This window comes from Myotis yumanensis, unplaced genomic scaffold, assembly GCF_028538775.1.
Source record: "Myotis yumanensis isolate MYYU_CA2020_CCGP unplaced genomic scaffold, mMyoYum1.0.hap1 SCAF_17, whole genome shotgun sequence".
Lineage (NCBI taxonomy): Eukaryota > Metazoa > Chordata > Mammalia > Chiroptera > Vespertilionidae > Myotis > Myotis yumanensis.
Genome location: NW_027223768.1, coordinates 12,660,596 through 12,676,825, shown reverse-complemented (window position 1 = coordinate 12,676,825; position 16,230 = coordinate 12,660,596). Strand labels below are relative to the sequence as shown.

At 40.4% G+C, this 16,230-nt stretch overlaps 1 protein-coding gene across 1 annotated transcript in view; it reads left to right on the top strand.

Moving 5' to 3' along the window:
• The window catches only part of SNX27 (sorting nexin 27), a 52,517-nt gene that overhangs the window by 31,777 nt on the left and 4,510 nt on the right, over positions 1 to 16,230 (top strand). The window contains exons 6-11 of the mRNA XM_070397524.1: positions 738 to 816; positions 2,648 to 2,811; positions 7,503 to 7,592; positions 14,936 to 15,085; positions 15,382 to 15,510; positions 15,908 to 15,967. Coding sequence (XP_070253625.1) covers positions 738 to 816; positions 2,648 to 2,811; positions 7,503 to 7,592; positions 14,936 to 15,085; positions 15,382 to 15,510; positions 15,908 to 15,967 — 672 coding nt within the window. The remainder of the gene's footprint in view (positions 1 to 737; positions 817 to 2,647; positions 2,812 to 7,502; positions 7,593 to 14,935; positions 15,086 to 15,381; positions 15,511 to 15,907; positions 15,968 to 16,230) is intronic.

The following is a 16,230-nucleotide window of genomic DNA, read 5'->3' as shown; positions in this document are numbered from 1 at the left end:
ATGTTGTGACCCAACCATAAAATTATTTTCGTTGCTACTTCATAACTGTAATGTTGCTACTGTTATGAATTGTAATGTAAATATCTGATATGCAGGATGGTCTTAGGCGACCCCTGTGAAAGGCTTGTTCGACCACCAAAGGGGTCGCGACCCACAGGTTGAGAACCGCTGAAGTAGGCTTATTATGTAAAGAACTTTTTCTTATCAGCTCTGGGTATTTAGTTATCCTGAATACAGTTTTTGGTAAGGGAGGGGTAAATATTTCTTTCCTTTTATTGCCAATTTTCAGAGTAAAGAATTGGTGCCTTAGTTGATTCCAATGATGTCCAATGAGGTTATTTTATTTTTTTAGTATTGTGTGGGTTTTTAGGTACTCAGCATGATTTAATCAATAGCATGTATTGTTTTTGTGATACTCAAATTGTTCCATCTTTGACCAGTGGAAGCTCCTTCATGTCTGCTCAAGTATTCTTTTTTTTCCTTTAAATATATTTTTATTAATTTCAGAGAGGAAGGGAGAGGGAGAGAGATAGAAACATCAATGATGAGAGAGAATCATTGATTGGCTGCCTCCTGCACTCCCTACATTGGGGATCAAGCCCACAAACCCAGGCATGTGCCCTGACTGGGAATTGAACTGTGACCTCCTGGCTCATAGGTCAATGCTCAACCACTGAGCCATGCCAGTCTGGCTGATTTAGTTTTCTTGAAACTAATCTATCCTGTTTATACTTTAGGCTATTGCAGCAAAGGTTGGCATGGACAGTACAACAGTGAATTACTTTGCCTTATTTGAAGTGATCAATCATTCCTTTGGTAAGTGCCTGTGGCTAATATGAAGTTTTGTTTGGGGGGTATTTTATTCTAATACTGTCAGACTGAAGCTCCCAGAACCTGTCAGACTGAAACTATTTGCCTAGAAATGAGCTTGCAGACCAGGGGAGATTCTATTTATTAGGACGGATCCAACAAGCAGACCAGGCAAATCCCATTAAGTCCAAGTCAAAGGATATCTGGTCACTGTTGATCCTTTCCCTCTTTTGTAAGTATAAGTTACTTGCACCGAGGGTTGAAGTGGGATACTTTCATGAGGTTCTTTTAAATCAGAGGTTCAAAAATAATACATTCTAATGAAACAGCCTTAAAGAAAGGGGTGGTTCTATTTAGCAACAATTTGTTTTAGTGTGCTTTGTGTTTTTTATAGATTTTTAAGATTAGTTTTTTGTTTTCAGGAGTTAAGAAAGAGATAAATTGCTTAAAAGCCATTGCTTTAATGCATATCTTTTAAGTTTCTTTGTAAATAGATATTCTCTTCCTAGGAAATTTTATTACATCATGACAGGAAGCTTGCCTTATATATTATTTTATAAAAGCTAGGGATGTTGGTCACACTGGTTCCATTGAAACCACAAAGGGGAGGAAGTCTGAGTGCTTGCCCTGAATGATATAGAGTTCCTAATTATTTCCTACAGTTTATGGGTCTTTTCCACACCGAACACACACACACACACACACACACACACACACACACACGCACACACACACGCCAGAAATGACATAATATTAATCAATCAGATCTTCCTCATCTCAGAAAAGGGGGGAGTTGTTAGGCTTGGGTTGGCCTACTGTCCCAGGTCAATGTAGAATAATGTTCCTATTCTTTATTTTGCCAGCTCTCTGTAGTCTAGGAGATAGAAATGTTACAAAGGATTGCTAGGGGCACTCTCCCTCCAGGGAGCATGCCCATGCCATTCCACTTTCCCCTCTCCTTCCCCTCCCAGGCACGTGTCCCCTAACCTCGAAGGGACCCTTGAGACTGCAGTCAGGGGAGCAGTGGGCCTTGTTTCCCTGTCCTAAGTATGTTTTTGCTGCGGTCACTAAATTCTTGCTTGTTTTTTAAAAACAAAAACAAAGGATTGCCAGGGAACCAGGACACTTGGATTCTAATATTCTTCTTTTCTAAACTTTAGTTAATAAATAAAATAGCAAATATTAAATCTGTCTTTTGCAGTGTTAAAAAGCCAAGTAGCCATCAATCAAAAGGAGAAAACTGTCTTTTCAAAGAAAATCAATATAGAAATTAAAAGTGGTAGAGTTTTATCCTGCTTGTGCATTATTAAAAAGAGGAAGTAACGGTATTCAGAAGACACTTTTCACTGGATGAGTGTCTTAGAGTTGGGGGTGGGGTGGGGAGAGCCTTTCAACTCTAACAATGAAAGCAGTTCCTTGAGAATTACCACAGGAGAGACTCTGAAAGCACCGTAGCTGGGTAAGCGGAGAGGCTTGCTTTAAAGATGTTCCCTGGACATCACTGTAACTTACTAGATGATGGATCAGGTATTTTAATAGACTTTGTAGTCGATGCTGTCTGCAGAGTCGGCATGTTAACTGGATAGTGTGTCATTCAGGTGATAGAAGTCGGTCAGTTTGAGCCCGACTGGCCATAGTCATAGCTCCCAGGGATAGGTTTGGCTAGACAAATGGTCAGTCCTGAGGAAGTGCTCCGTAACGGATCTAAGCCAGGGTTCTGGCTAATGATAATCTGCCGTTCTTTATCTGGCTGTTTATATTTTATCTGCAGTTTACACTAGGGAAATCCCTTATATATCTTTTCACTCCAGCTTTCTTTGTTTTGTCTTCTCTTTAGTACGTAAGCTGGCACCTAATGAATTTCCTCATAAACTCTATGTCCAGAATTACACATCAGCTGTGCCAGGCACCTGCCTGACCATTCGAAAGTGGCTTTTTACAACAGAAGAAGAAATCCTCTTAAATGACAATGACCTTGCTGTTACCTACTTCTTTCATCAGGTAGGTGGATTGGTCTTCCTAGAAAGGCCTGATTTTTTTTTTCTGTTTGTATGCAGTGGGTAATTTGCAATTCAGTGTGAATCCTTGGGTAACCTGCTTTGCCTCCTGAATCTTAGTTAAATTTGTAAAATGTGCTATCCCATTTCACAAAATATAAATAAGCTTAAGAAGTGAAGATATCCTGGAATTTAAAATATATTTATTTAAACAACAGAAAATGAGCATTATGGCTATGTACCTTTTAAAATAATTTCTATCAAAATTGCACATTCACAGAGCTTAAAGCATATTCATAGAGTTTAAAACATCATGTAGTTCTACACAGGTTATTATGAAAAATATTAGTTGCCCCCATTTATCTTCATCTCCCCACAAAGACAATCACTTTCACCTCCTTTAGCTTTGTTTTTTTTTCTTTCATATTTATGTCCATGTTGCTTTTATAACTTGGTTATGTTACTCCTACTTGGTTTTTCAAATTCAGACAGTATCTCTTCATTTCCCACTAAAAAATGAAACTCTAGCTCCATTTTGTTCTCCATTCTTACTAATACCTGTACCTTTTCATCTCTCCTATCTTCCTGATATAGGCATATTATAATATTGATTAAATCAGTATTCAGTGTTTATATTATTATGACTCTACAAATAATGAATTTATAGCAGAGCCCTGTATTGTTGCAATGAGAACATTAGCTAGGAGTCGGAATATCTGGTTCAAGTATAGGCTCTACATAGGGCATAATCTTAGCATAGCTTTGCTAAGATCTGTATCCTAATCATGTAAGTGGAATCATACAGTATTTATCTTTTTATGACTGGCTTATTTCACTTAGCATAATGTCTCATTCATGTTATAACAGTGGACAGGATTTCCTTCCTTTTTAAAGCAAAATGTTTCATTGTATGTATATGTCTCATTTTACTTATCTAGTCATCTATGGATGGACATTGGTTCTTTTCCCCATCACTTGGCTATTACGAGTACTACTGGGGCCCACTGCACAAATTCGTGCACCTTAAAAAGAACTGTGGGCCGCGAGGCTGTGGTTGGCACAGGGGCGGGTCTCAGCCCATCCTCTGCACCCCCGCCTGGCCCTTCCCACCGTGGCCCCAGTCTCCTGTCTGCCGGTAGCCCTGCTCCTGCCGCTGCCGCTCCCACGTGCTGACTGCGCCAGCCCTGCTCACACCCGCTGACAGCGCAGTGCAATTGGGGCTGGCACCGTCAGCCGGTGCAAGCAGTTGGCTGCTGCCCCGATCACCCCTCAGGAGCATGGGGAGATAGAGAAACCCTTGGGCGATCAGGGCCGGCAGCTGACACTCGCACCCGCTGACAGTGCCAAGCGATAGGGGCCGGCACCAGGGGCCAGTAGCAGGTGTAAGCAGGGCCAGCACTGGCAGTGGGTGCGGGTGCCAGCAAAGGTTAGGAGCACCCGGCAGGACCGCGGTGTGCGGGAGCAAAGAATTTTCAGTAACCACCCTAGGCTCGCCCTGATGACAGCAACCAGCGCCTTGCCTTGGTCTGGCACCCCCGCTCACTGCCACCATCCCACCGTGGCCGACACCCACAATGTTCCATACATGCCCCCTGGTGGTTAGCATACATCATAGTTACCGGTTGTTCGGTTGTTCCACCGTTTGGTCTATTTGCATATTAGCCTTTTATTATATAGGAGGATTATGAACATGGGTGTGTAAATAATCTTTTCTTTCTTTTAAAATATATTTTATTGATTTTTTTACAAAGAGGAAGGGAGAGGGATAGAGAGTCAGAAACATCGATGAGAGAGAAACATCGATCAGCTGCCCAAATCAAACCTGGGACCCTTGAGTCCCCAGGCCGACGCTCTATCCACTGAGCCAAACCGGTTAGGGCTAAATAATCTTTTCAAAATCCTGCTTTTAATATGACCAGATTGAGATTACTGCATTTTATGATAATTCTATTTATAATTTTTAAGGAACTGCCATACTGTTTTCCATAGCAGCTACATACACTATTTTACATTTGCAACAGGGCACAAGGATTCAAATGATTTTTTGCTTAACTAGGCAAACATTTGTGCCATTTAGAAAGTAATATTAACTTTTTCCTCTTAGTTTTAGTTATTTTTTATATCATATTTTGATGGTGGGTATTTCATCAATTCCAAGATGCCATCGATTGTAAGATGCGCTATTATTTCATGTGCTGCTAAGAAAGAGAAAAGAACTACCAATTAAACTGACACATCATTGATTGTAAGATACATCCCAATTTTAGAGATGATAAACTATGAAAAAATGAGCATCTTAGAGTTGAGATAATAGTGATGATAATGAGCCTTTTCCTTAAAGAAATTAGTAATATTGAAATTGATGGTAGAATGTATTTAAATTCTGGCTAAATCTAGCAGGTTGTACACCCATTTAAACTACTCCTTCCTGAAGGCTTGCTAAAATAATAGCCATGGCATTTTAAAGGCATAAACTTGCAAGGACAAAGAACAGGAAAGGAGATAGTAGCAGACGAGAACTGTCAGCAATTTTTACAAAATGAATGTTTGCATGAATTGAGAGGAGTTGGTGTTTGGTTATTGTGGAAGAAGAATTGGTGAGTCACATGGGTAGTCAAGCAATATAATCTCCCCCCCCCCCCCCCCATCACCTGTTTATCCCCTCTATGTGTTCAAGCAGTATAATAATCTTGATTAGAAGTGAAAGAGGAGAGGAGAGAACACTTTTACTGCCCTTTATGAAAATAGTTGACTGGGAGGAGGGGGGTAAAGGGGGAGAAAATGGGAGGTTTCTGTAATATCAACAATAAAAAAATTTTTTTTAAAGAAAAGAAAATAGTTCACTTAGAGTTGGAGTAGATGTTCACTCTGACCCACTTCTGTCCTAGGGTAATGTTCAAATATTTAAGTGCTATTCCAAGTCAGATATAGTCCTAGGTATTGGGGATATGAATAATAACAAATATAGTATTTTCATTTGTTCATCAGAAAAGCCTTTTCTCTTAGCTAAATAACACTTTGTTACATGGGAAACAAAATTGGTAGACCAGCATTTGTTTCCCCTCTTTACTTCTCTCCCAGCTTTCCAGTAGTAATTGGTGTAATTTGGCCTGGAGCAGTCATGTCTTTTGATGGTTAAATAAAACACACACAAGTGGTCAGGTTCTTCAGGACATTGTGTGGCCATTCTTACTGAGCATCCTGATCTCTGTGACTAGATCCTCTGTGCCTAAGGGAGCCCTCATTTGAATGGCTAGGATTGGGGAGGAATGGGCCTAATCTTTCCGTTAGGCAGTCCCAGGCTGGACGTTAATATCCATGTGTGGCTCTTAGAACTTAACAACTAAATGACGCTAATAACAATGATAATAGTAACTATTTATCAACACTTTATGAAACTCAACATTTGTTACCTCATTTTGTTGTCTACCTATGAGATAAGTATTATTCCTGTGTTAAAGACTTGGGAGGGTTTTAATGACTTACTCAAGTGACATACCTAGAAATTGAACTATTCTTTTGACTTCAATAATGAACTCACTCTGTTATACAAGTTTTTCCCCTTAAAAGAGTATGGGAATGATTTCTACCTTAAGGAAGTTGTCAGTCTTCTGATAAGAGTTCAAGTGGGTGCCAGCATAGAGTTGTCCTTGCAGTAACTCACTGAGGTTAGATTCTGAATGCCCTGGACAAATGATTCTATTTATTCTTTTTTTCTCCCAATGATCAGTTTTTCCTCCTATTAGATTTAAACATTTTTATTGGGGTGGAATGAGGTTTGGAAGGGGATGCATATTTCATTTAGCCAAACCAGGAGTTGTTTAGAATAAGTATCTTCATGCTTGTTTCGGGTCTTGGTGAGGACTTTTTTGGTTCATGGTCTCAGGTTTATCACTTTCTCTTCCAGTTGCTGCTCCCCTAGTTTAAGGTCTTGTTTCATTTCGTGCTTAAAGTATGACAACATCGTCAGTCTCTCATTTTATTCTCTCCTTAGCTTAATTCATTTGACACTCATATACAAATCAATCTTCCTTTAAAAAATTTTTTTAAATTGCTTATTTTAGCTCCCTACTGTCCTTAAGTCTAAATTCCTGTGGCTGCTTTTTAGGGTCCTTCCTAATCTGTTAACCTATCCCTCCAGCGCATTATCTTTCATTGTCCCTTAACCATATACCCTTTATTCAAATTAGGCAAATCTGTCTCCTGAATGTATTTAAGCTCAAACCCATTCCTGTTTCCTGACTATAACTAGTAGATTCTTCTATTCAACGTGGGCCCAACAAGGACTTCCTTGATAACTACAATTAGCAAGAAGCTCTCATGTTTTGACTGCATGTATCTTACTATCTATACCACACATTTTTGTTATTTCATTATTACCTTTAATACAGTATTATATGCTATCTTTTAATGTTCTCTAATTGTTGCACATATATAAATTAACCAGAGTTTAAATCTCTTAACATGAGAAACCAGATTCCTCATGTGCCTAGAACAATCCTTGAATACACACCAGACACTCCATACATGCTGCTTGTTTCAGTAAATACATACAGGTGGCAGAGTGCACCAGTGATGCGATGGTCCATATGCATAAAAGTTATTCTGAAAATAAATCTGTCTCTATTTCTATTAAGAATTTACTTGATAGTGATTTTTACATTTCTTTCTTTCCTGCCTTTGTTTTGGTGACAGGCTGTCGATGATGTGAAAAAAGGCTACATCAAAGCAGAGGAAAAGTCCTACCAGTTACAGAAGCTGTATGAACAAAGGAAAATGGTCATGGTAGGTTTATGTCCCCATAATCTCTTTAGAAAGTAACTCCTCTTATCTTTTAAACCTGTTGTTCCAATCTTTTTTGAAAGATGTTGCAACCTGGTCAGTGGCTTAACTAATTTTTAAAAAGGAGGGGGATATAGGCCTTGACATAAAGTCCATGGTGTTCCTCCATTTAGCCCACAAAGAGCTTATTTTGTTATATATAAATACATAACTTTATTTTAAATATTAACCAAATGGAATTCTTTTTGATAGAAAAAAATCTAAAACAAAGATGTGCAAAACATTTAATATCATAAAGATAAGATTCCGTAAGAATTGCTATTAGGTTTTTTACATTAGAAATTATTTTCGTTGTGATTTAGTGGTAGCAAAATCATTTGTTTTTATAACTTCAATCTCTGCAGTTGCTTAAACATTTATGCGCAGTAGTGCTTTTGGTTAGTATCATATGCTATAGCTGTACTGGTCAATTCGATGGCTACCATCTTCATGTGGCATTTAAATTTAACTTTATTTAAATTAAATAAAATTTAAAATTCAATTCCTCAGATGCGTTAGCCACATTTCAAATGTGGAATAGCACATCTGGCTAGTAGCTACTGTATTAGACAGCTCAGATATAGAACATTTTTATTATCACAAAGTTCTGTTCAGAGGGCTGCCTAGAATACTCCTTAAATGTTTTAAAATTAGTTTTTAATTTGTATCTGCCATATATACAAGGAAGGAAATTGTCAAAAATAAAATTTGTAATGAACACTTACAAAACTTCCACTCATAGAATTTTAAAAATTTTTTCTTGGCAAATTCATATATAGTTGAAATTTTTCTAATTGTAATTTTTCAGGATTTCACACAAGGCAGTAATTGCAATGGTAATGATTCTTATAAATCACTAGAATTTCTTTGTACCTTCTGTGCACTTTTTATGAAGGAATCTTCATCTGCCTAAATTAATTGGGTTGGAATAAGAATATACAAATTAGCCGTGAGGCTTAGCCCTTAATCTTATGTCTAGCTGGGATAGTTATTTTCTCACTTATACAATGAAAAGTAAATTGCCAAAGATCAAGAAACTATCTATGAATGTTCTACATACCAATAGACTAAATAGGCAACAAAAGTATTTTAAATCGAATCAAGTTTATATTAATTTGTTGAATTTTAATGTTTAAGGGAATTTTAATAAGTGGGAGACAGGATTTTAAAACTCAGCTTCCTGTTCTTTAAAATAATGGCATTGTCTTTTACATATTAATGCATGATTCTTACCAATACCACTGCATCTTTTTGATGAAAAGGGCCAAATACTAAAGGACCATCAACCTCTGCAGTAGTTCTTTGCTTTTTCCAAAGCCAATGGATTTAGAGTAACTTCATAAGGGCCTTTGGTAATACCAGTATAGAATACATATTGGTTTTTTGCACATGTAGCACTACTCCAAACACACTATCATCCATTTACACATTTTACCAGAAGTACTTGTTAAGCACCGAATGTGTGCCAGGCACAGTATGAGGTGCTAGATAAATAGTCTTGTATTGTTCTGTGGCAAATATAGAAAATCTGAATTTAACAAGCATACTAATCTATTATGAAATCATTTTCAAATTCAAGTTTGTATCTTGTAATCACCCATTAAGAACTGGAATACAGTTGGACCACTGATGTGGTTTCCATGGGTCATTGGAATTGAGTATAAAATATGCTTAAACATTTATGGAATTCTATTGTCTTGAAAACCTAGTACCAACATACAAGTGTATACTAGCCCCATGATACCATAGTCAGATTTTAAAGAAAATCCCACCAAAGTTTGAATTTTATTTAAGTATTAGAGGCCCAGTGCATTAAATTCGTGCACTGGTAGGGTCCCTAGCGGCTGCCGACCAGGGCCTCCCTCCCTTCCCCTGGCCGGCCCCAACCCCTGGTTGAACTCCCGGACGACCTCCGTTCGAGGGGACAATTTGCACACTACACTTTTATTATATAGGATAATTTCATGTGTTCAAGTAGTAGTGTTCAAAGACATTAACTTAGTGGTCATGGTCAGTACATTGAAACTTCAATTCAGATGAACCCTTCAGAGCCCATAAGTCTTGATACATTATCTATAGCAACTTAGGATGCTTGATAGGCCTTAGAGTAGGTCAGATCACTGTGAGAACCTCAACAATTCAACAGACTTCTCAGTTATAGTTTCTTTTCTATAAAATGGGATGTTCAGATTGCCAGCTATCAAGTAGAATCTTAAGAAATACTCTAGAGTTCTTGATAGATAAATAAGTTTTGTGTAAGTTTCCTTGTTTTCCAAATACAGAGGACAGTTCTTATCTTTGCCATAGTTTGTAAGATCCAGTGTGATAAAAAATGTTTTTTGTTTTGTTTTCTACTTACAGAGTTAGATTTGGATGGTTGAGAATGTGATGTGCAAGAGAGATTTTATATTTTCTTTTTTTTTTTTTACTCTTACACAAACAGCAAACATATGGAACTTAAGATTTTCTTATGTTGGAATAGCCTGATTTTGCCATTGTTGAACTGACAAATAAGAAATTTCTATTAGTGTTTCTCAACATAATTTTTAGTGATTTCACACATGGCAGTAAATGTGAAAGTCAGTGTTTCTCAGCGTGTGGTCCCCAGCTCTGTTTCATGGCACTCACTTGGGAAGCCTGCTCACAGTGCAGGTATCTGACCCGCCTCCGTTTACTAAGCCAGAATCTCTGTGGATAGGACCTAGGCATTCTGTTAAGATTTTTACAGAAGCACCCTGGTGATTCTGGAACAAGCTGCTTCGGGGGTTTGAGAGAGTCGGCTCCCAAGGTTCCTCTCAAGCACTTATTTCAGTCTTAGCCCTGGTTTGACCCTTGGCAGGTGGTTTGGGAGACAGAGAGTTCTCTGGAATGGACCTTCACCCACTCACCTAAAGTGTTCTGCTCTGTTGAGTACTGAGTCCCTGCTTTAGTGTATCCTATTCCTGTATCGACCTACCTTGCTAAATATTCCACATTCACACATATCCCATGCCATACCTTTCTTTTTCTCTGGTCTAATGTGGGCCACCATCTGAGTGGTATGTGAATCAAGGAAGCTTATTTAGGATACATATTTACTCAAAATTTAATCTGAGAAGAGAATGGACAGGAAAATTTTGTGTTTAAAATAAATCTATTTGAAAACAAAAATTTACTTTTCTTTTGGAGATTTTAGGTGTATATAAACTTTAAATCTTTCTTCCCTTTATGTTTTGTGCAAGTCTGGGAATGTAGAGATTGCCCACCTACAGTTAAGAAACGCTGCCTGACCCGAGAATCTTGAAAACCTTAAGTTTCCCCAGTGAAACTTTACTAAACTCTGTTGTCTCATTAAGGCCACAGGCGCCCTTAGTTTGCACTCAGGTTATTTTATAACTACATTAGGAATTCCCCTGAAGGTCCTTTGTTTTCAAGGACTACATTTCTGAATATGGAGGGATAAGTCTGCTTTTTTTTATTCAAAGGGGATAGAGAGGGCATATCTTAGGCGTCTGGTACTGTTCTGGGCACTATGTGTACATTCTCGTTTCCTACTTATAACAACCAAGCAGAGGAGGGGTGGAGTCTGAGGAAGGAAGATTCTTACCCAAGATCATAAAGCTCGTCACAGGAGAGCTAGGATTCGAATCCATGTCTGTCTGGCTCCAAAGCGCGTGTGTTTTCCTACATCAGAGAAAAGCGGGTGGCGGCTGTGTCCTCTATTCCCAGACGGCAGAGGGGAAGCCTGGCTGGAGTAACCTTTGCAAAGTCACAAAGCGAGAGCTCAAGATACGCAGAGCTCCACATCTCTTCTGTGTCTTTTCCTAATTTCTCCCTTTGCAGGTTTCTCCCTCTTTAAAAAAATCTGTATGGTAATCCAAATATGGCAGAAATATTTTTTAAATGGGAGTGTTGCCTCTCAAAGAAGAGAACTCTCAGCAAATGTGTTACATGTAAAGCCATTTTTGTGGAAGTACATGAACAGAACTAGTCTCAAGACTCTAACACCTCCTGGCATTTGCAGAGTTCTTAAGCATCTTTGAGCAGAATTTGCTGCTTATTGAGCATGCAAAAAGCTTCTAATGACTGTATTAGGAGGAAGGCTGAAGTGAGAGCTGCAGGCCTGGTTGCAGGGAAGTTTTCTTTTTTCTTCTAACATTTTATTGTAGAAATTTTCAAATATATAAAGAAGTTGAAAGAATAGTACATTTAGCCTCCCAACTTAAGAGCCTTCAACTTCCTGCCATTCATGTTTCATCTGTCTCACTTATGTGCTTTCCCCCCTGGAGTTTTTAAAAGTAATTTCCATATATATCACTTCTCAGGGCTTTTTTTTTTTTTAAAGGTGCAAGACAAAGGAAGTGTTTATTGGATTCTGTACAGAAGAGAAATACTTAGTTGTCAAAAACTACAAACGGATCCCTGCCTTTGGGTTGGGTGGTGGTATGAAGACAGAACTCCCTCCCAATTAAGCCCAGGGTCAAGTTGCTTATCAACACAGCAAAGAGGCCCGGAAGCGAGCTGTACAAAGTGCAAGAGGGAGCCTCTGCCCCAGGTTCCTCTGGGGTCAACAGGGCATTCTTTTGTTGTTGTTGTTAGTCCTCATTGGAGGACATTTTTCCATGGATTTTTAAAAAAATACATCTTTATTGATTTCAGAGAGGAAGGGAGAAAGGGGAGAGAGAAACATCAATGATGAGAGAGAATCATTGATTGGCTTCCTCCTGCATGCCCCCTACTGGAGATCAAGCCTGCAACCTGGGCATGTGCCCTTGACCGGAATCGAACCTGGGACCCTTCAGTCCACAAGCTGATTGATGCTCTAGCCACTGAGCCAAATCAGCTAGGGCTTCCCATTGATTTTTACAGAGAGTGGAAGAAAGAGGGAAAGACAGAGAGAAATATCAATGTGAGAGAAACACATCAATTGGTTGCTTTCTGAATGAGCCCAGACCAGGACCCAGGCTGGGAAGGACCCTGCAACCAAGGTACATGCCCTTGACCAGAATCTAACCTGGGACCATCTTGTCCACAGGCCGACGCTCTGTCCTCTGAGACAAACCGGCTAGGGCCACAGGGCGTTCTTGAGAGAGAAAATAGTTGAATCCTCTGGCTAAAGATAACAGAGCCTTTAAAATTATTTTTTAAGCTGTCATTTATTGAATACCTAATTATGCACTAAATATTGTAATGCTTGCAAATAACTGATATAGGCTATTAGTAAGAAGATGAAACCAAGGCTCCTTGGAGTTTAATAATTTGCGTGAGTTCAGTAGTTGCCCAACAGTTAGGAAGTGATGGGGCCAGGATTCAAGCCCAGGCTTTTGACCACCCCCTGTACTGCTTCCTGTCCCAGTCTTTGGTTCTTATAACTCCAGGAAAGTTCTCTTCTATGATACTGCCTGTCATATTTCCCAAGTATAATGGCCTGGATTTCTTTCTGCTCATCGTGCCAATAGCAAGGCTAAGCAGTATCCATATTTATTACACGTACAGGAAGGATGTGATAAAGGGGGATGGAATAGGGTGGTGGAGGGGGATGTGGGAGACGAAAAATATGCAAATGGAGTATTGTGGCACTTCTGAATTGACCCTAACCCTGTGTTCTTGCTACCCTTTTGTAATTTTTCCCCTTGTACTCTGGTCGGTGTGGCTCAGTTGGAGCATCACCATAAACCAGTGGTCGGCAAACTCATTAGTCAACAGAGCCAAGTATCAACAGTACAACGTTTGAAATTTCTTTTGAGAGCCAAATTTTTTAAACTTAAACTATATAGGTAGGTACACTGTTATTAACTTAATTAGGGTACTCCTAAGCTGGCCTTTGCTAAAAACGTCCTCAACCTGAGGGGTTGACCTCAGCGAACATACCCCCACTTCTTCTAATGCCACTTCTTCAAAATAGACTCACCCAGGCCAAAAACCGACTTCTGCTCATGGGCCACGAAGTTTCAATCGCAGTGTACGTGCGTGCCCACATGTAGTATTTTGTGGAAGAGCCACACTCAAGGGGCCAAAGAGCCGCATGTGGCTCGAGAGCCGCGGTTTGCCGACCACTGCCATAAACCGACAGGTCTCAGGTTCGATTCCTGGTCAGGGCACACACTTAAGTTGTGGATTCAGTCCTAAAATTTTTATCCTCAGGTGAGGACTAAAAACAATAAATAAAATAATTTTTCCCCTTCCCAGTTTGCTGTTATTTTACCTAAGCAGAACTAAATAGAAAGTGGGGAAGGGAGCATGTGGTGTGCCTTTTCCCTGGGTGCTCTAGTCCTCCCGTCCCTGGTGTCAGTAGCAACTCTTTCAGGTGCCAGTCATTGGTGCCAGTCATAGGTTGCCTAGGATCCTTTTTGTGCCTATGTCTCTTCTCTCTTTGTAAGGCACAGGGCATCTCTGGTTTTTTCTAATCTCCCCGCCCGTCTAACTGAAATTTATTAGGGTGTTATGCCTTCGTCTTCTCTCCAACACTCCACACACATCACCAGTGTTCCCTGTTCTTCCTGTGTGATATGCAAGGCTATTTGCTTGTTTCTCGGGCAGCCCCTGAGAGGAAACCCAGTCAGAGTCCATGAGTTTTTGTTTTTTTTAATCTTTCCCCTATTTCTCTTCTCTTCTCCTTCCCACTTGTCTTCTTTTACTCTCTCCTCTCTTACCTCAAAATAGTGAGTTGAGTGAGAGGCCAGCCTTAATTGTAGAGGAGAAAGGACAAAGAGTTGAGTTAGAGTCAGTAGTTGAGAGACCTCTAGATCAGGCTTATAGCATTATGCCTGTCACTTGATTTGGGTCCAGATGCTTTTTAAGGAGACCGAGGGGATGGTGGGGCCGATTTGGGGACTAGAAGAGAAAAGATCAGTAACCAAGAAATTAAACCTGGCTTACCACTTACTGTTACCTGTGGCATGAAAGTCTCAGGCAGTTTAGTCGTCATCACTGAGTTCATTGTAACTTTTGATCAGAGAAGAGTTGGGGAGAAACATTAGCCCCTTTCCCTAATTATAAGGATAGATTCGATTCCCGTTCCTTAGGTACCGTGAAAATAGAGGGTCGGAGTGGCATTGTGAGTTCCCTTCTAGTCCTAGCAGTTTTGGTTAGTGTCTCTTCTGGCTTCGTTTGCATATCTTTTTCTAAGTAGAGAAAGGTTGGAGGTTGGAAGTGGGATAAAGGATCATCTTAGGGTCCTGTCCCAACTTAGGGATGGGCGTGAGACCAGAGGCAAGGTCTTTGGGTTGTTGGGCGAGAAGTTTCTGTGTTCTTGTGCCATCTCAGCAGCTCCTCACACGGTGGTTGAGTTCCACAGTAACATGCTTTCCCTTCCTTTTTTTCCCTAGTACCTCAACATGCTAAGAACTTGTGAAGGCTACAATGAAATCATCTTTCCCCACTGTGCCTGTGACTCCAGGAGGAAGGGGCACGTGATCACAGCCATCAGCATTACGCACTTTAAACTTCATGCTTGCACTGAGGAGGGACAGCTGGAGGTGAGAGTTCAGCATGGGGCTGGGGCTAGGAACCCTGGAGATACTTTGACACTCACTCTCTTGCTGTGTTCTAGTTCTGGTCGTGGAATGATGTCAAAACTGTTTGACTGGGGTAGATAAGTACGCACTGGATTCACACGGTCCTCACCTTCACATGTTACACTGACCTTTATTCTTGTCATCTTTTCCCTGAAGTGATGCAGACATCCCACTCATCTCTCTTCTGCTGCCCGGTTCAGACCCTCATTAAGCTTCCCCGAGTTCTCAGACTCACACTCTTGTTCTCGGTTGTTTAGAACCAGGTAATAGCATTTGAATGGGATGAGATGCAGCGATGGGATACAGATGAAGAAGGAATGGCCTTCTGCTTTGAATATGCACGAGGAGAAAAGAAGCCTCGATGGGTTAAAATCTTCACACCATATGTGAGTGGTAGACGGGGAAGCCTGCTTAGGGAGAGAAGATTGGGCTTCAAGTTCTTGAACTAAATGCTTACGTGGAGAGAGCTGCAGAGAGAGCAGTGGGTGTGAGATCTGAACCTGTTTGAATTCTAGAGCCCCGGGTTCTTCCTGTCTTCCCTTGAGGCCCCACTGGGATTGGCAATTTCACATCCCGTTTGACTCACAGTTACCGCTAGGAGGAGCCAGAGAATCGTAGATGAGCCAGGCCTGGGTTTATGGGTTTGTGGGGCTTGTCAGGGTTTTTCTCTCGGCTGAGAAAGTTTGGAAGGTTGGGTGGCTCAGGGCAGAAGTTCAAAGGCATGGATAGCCCTGTGGTACCTGGTCCTGCGATGTCACTGAGTGTTGCTATGTTCTTTTTCAGTTCAATTACATGCACGAATGCTTCGAGAGGGTGTTCTGTGAGCTCAAGTGGAGAAAAGAGGTAATTCTAAACAAACTTGAATTGATTATTTCATCTTTGTTTGTTTAAAATGTATAAGCCTAGGGCCACATAACCTGGGCCCCTTACCTCCATCTCCATCTTTCTGGGACTGTTGGTTAGGCTGACGACCCCATGTGAGCCAGGATACTCTTCCAGAGAGAGTTAGCTTTTGGATGCTGAACAGACGGTGTGAAAAGCCCTGCTTCTTCCTTTGTCTAGAGCAGGGGTGGGGAACGTCCGGCCCATGGGCTGTATATGGCCCG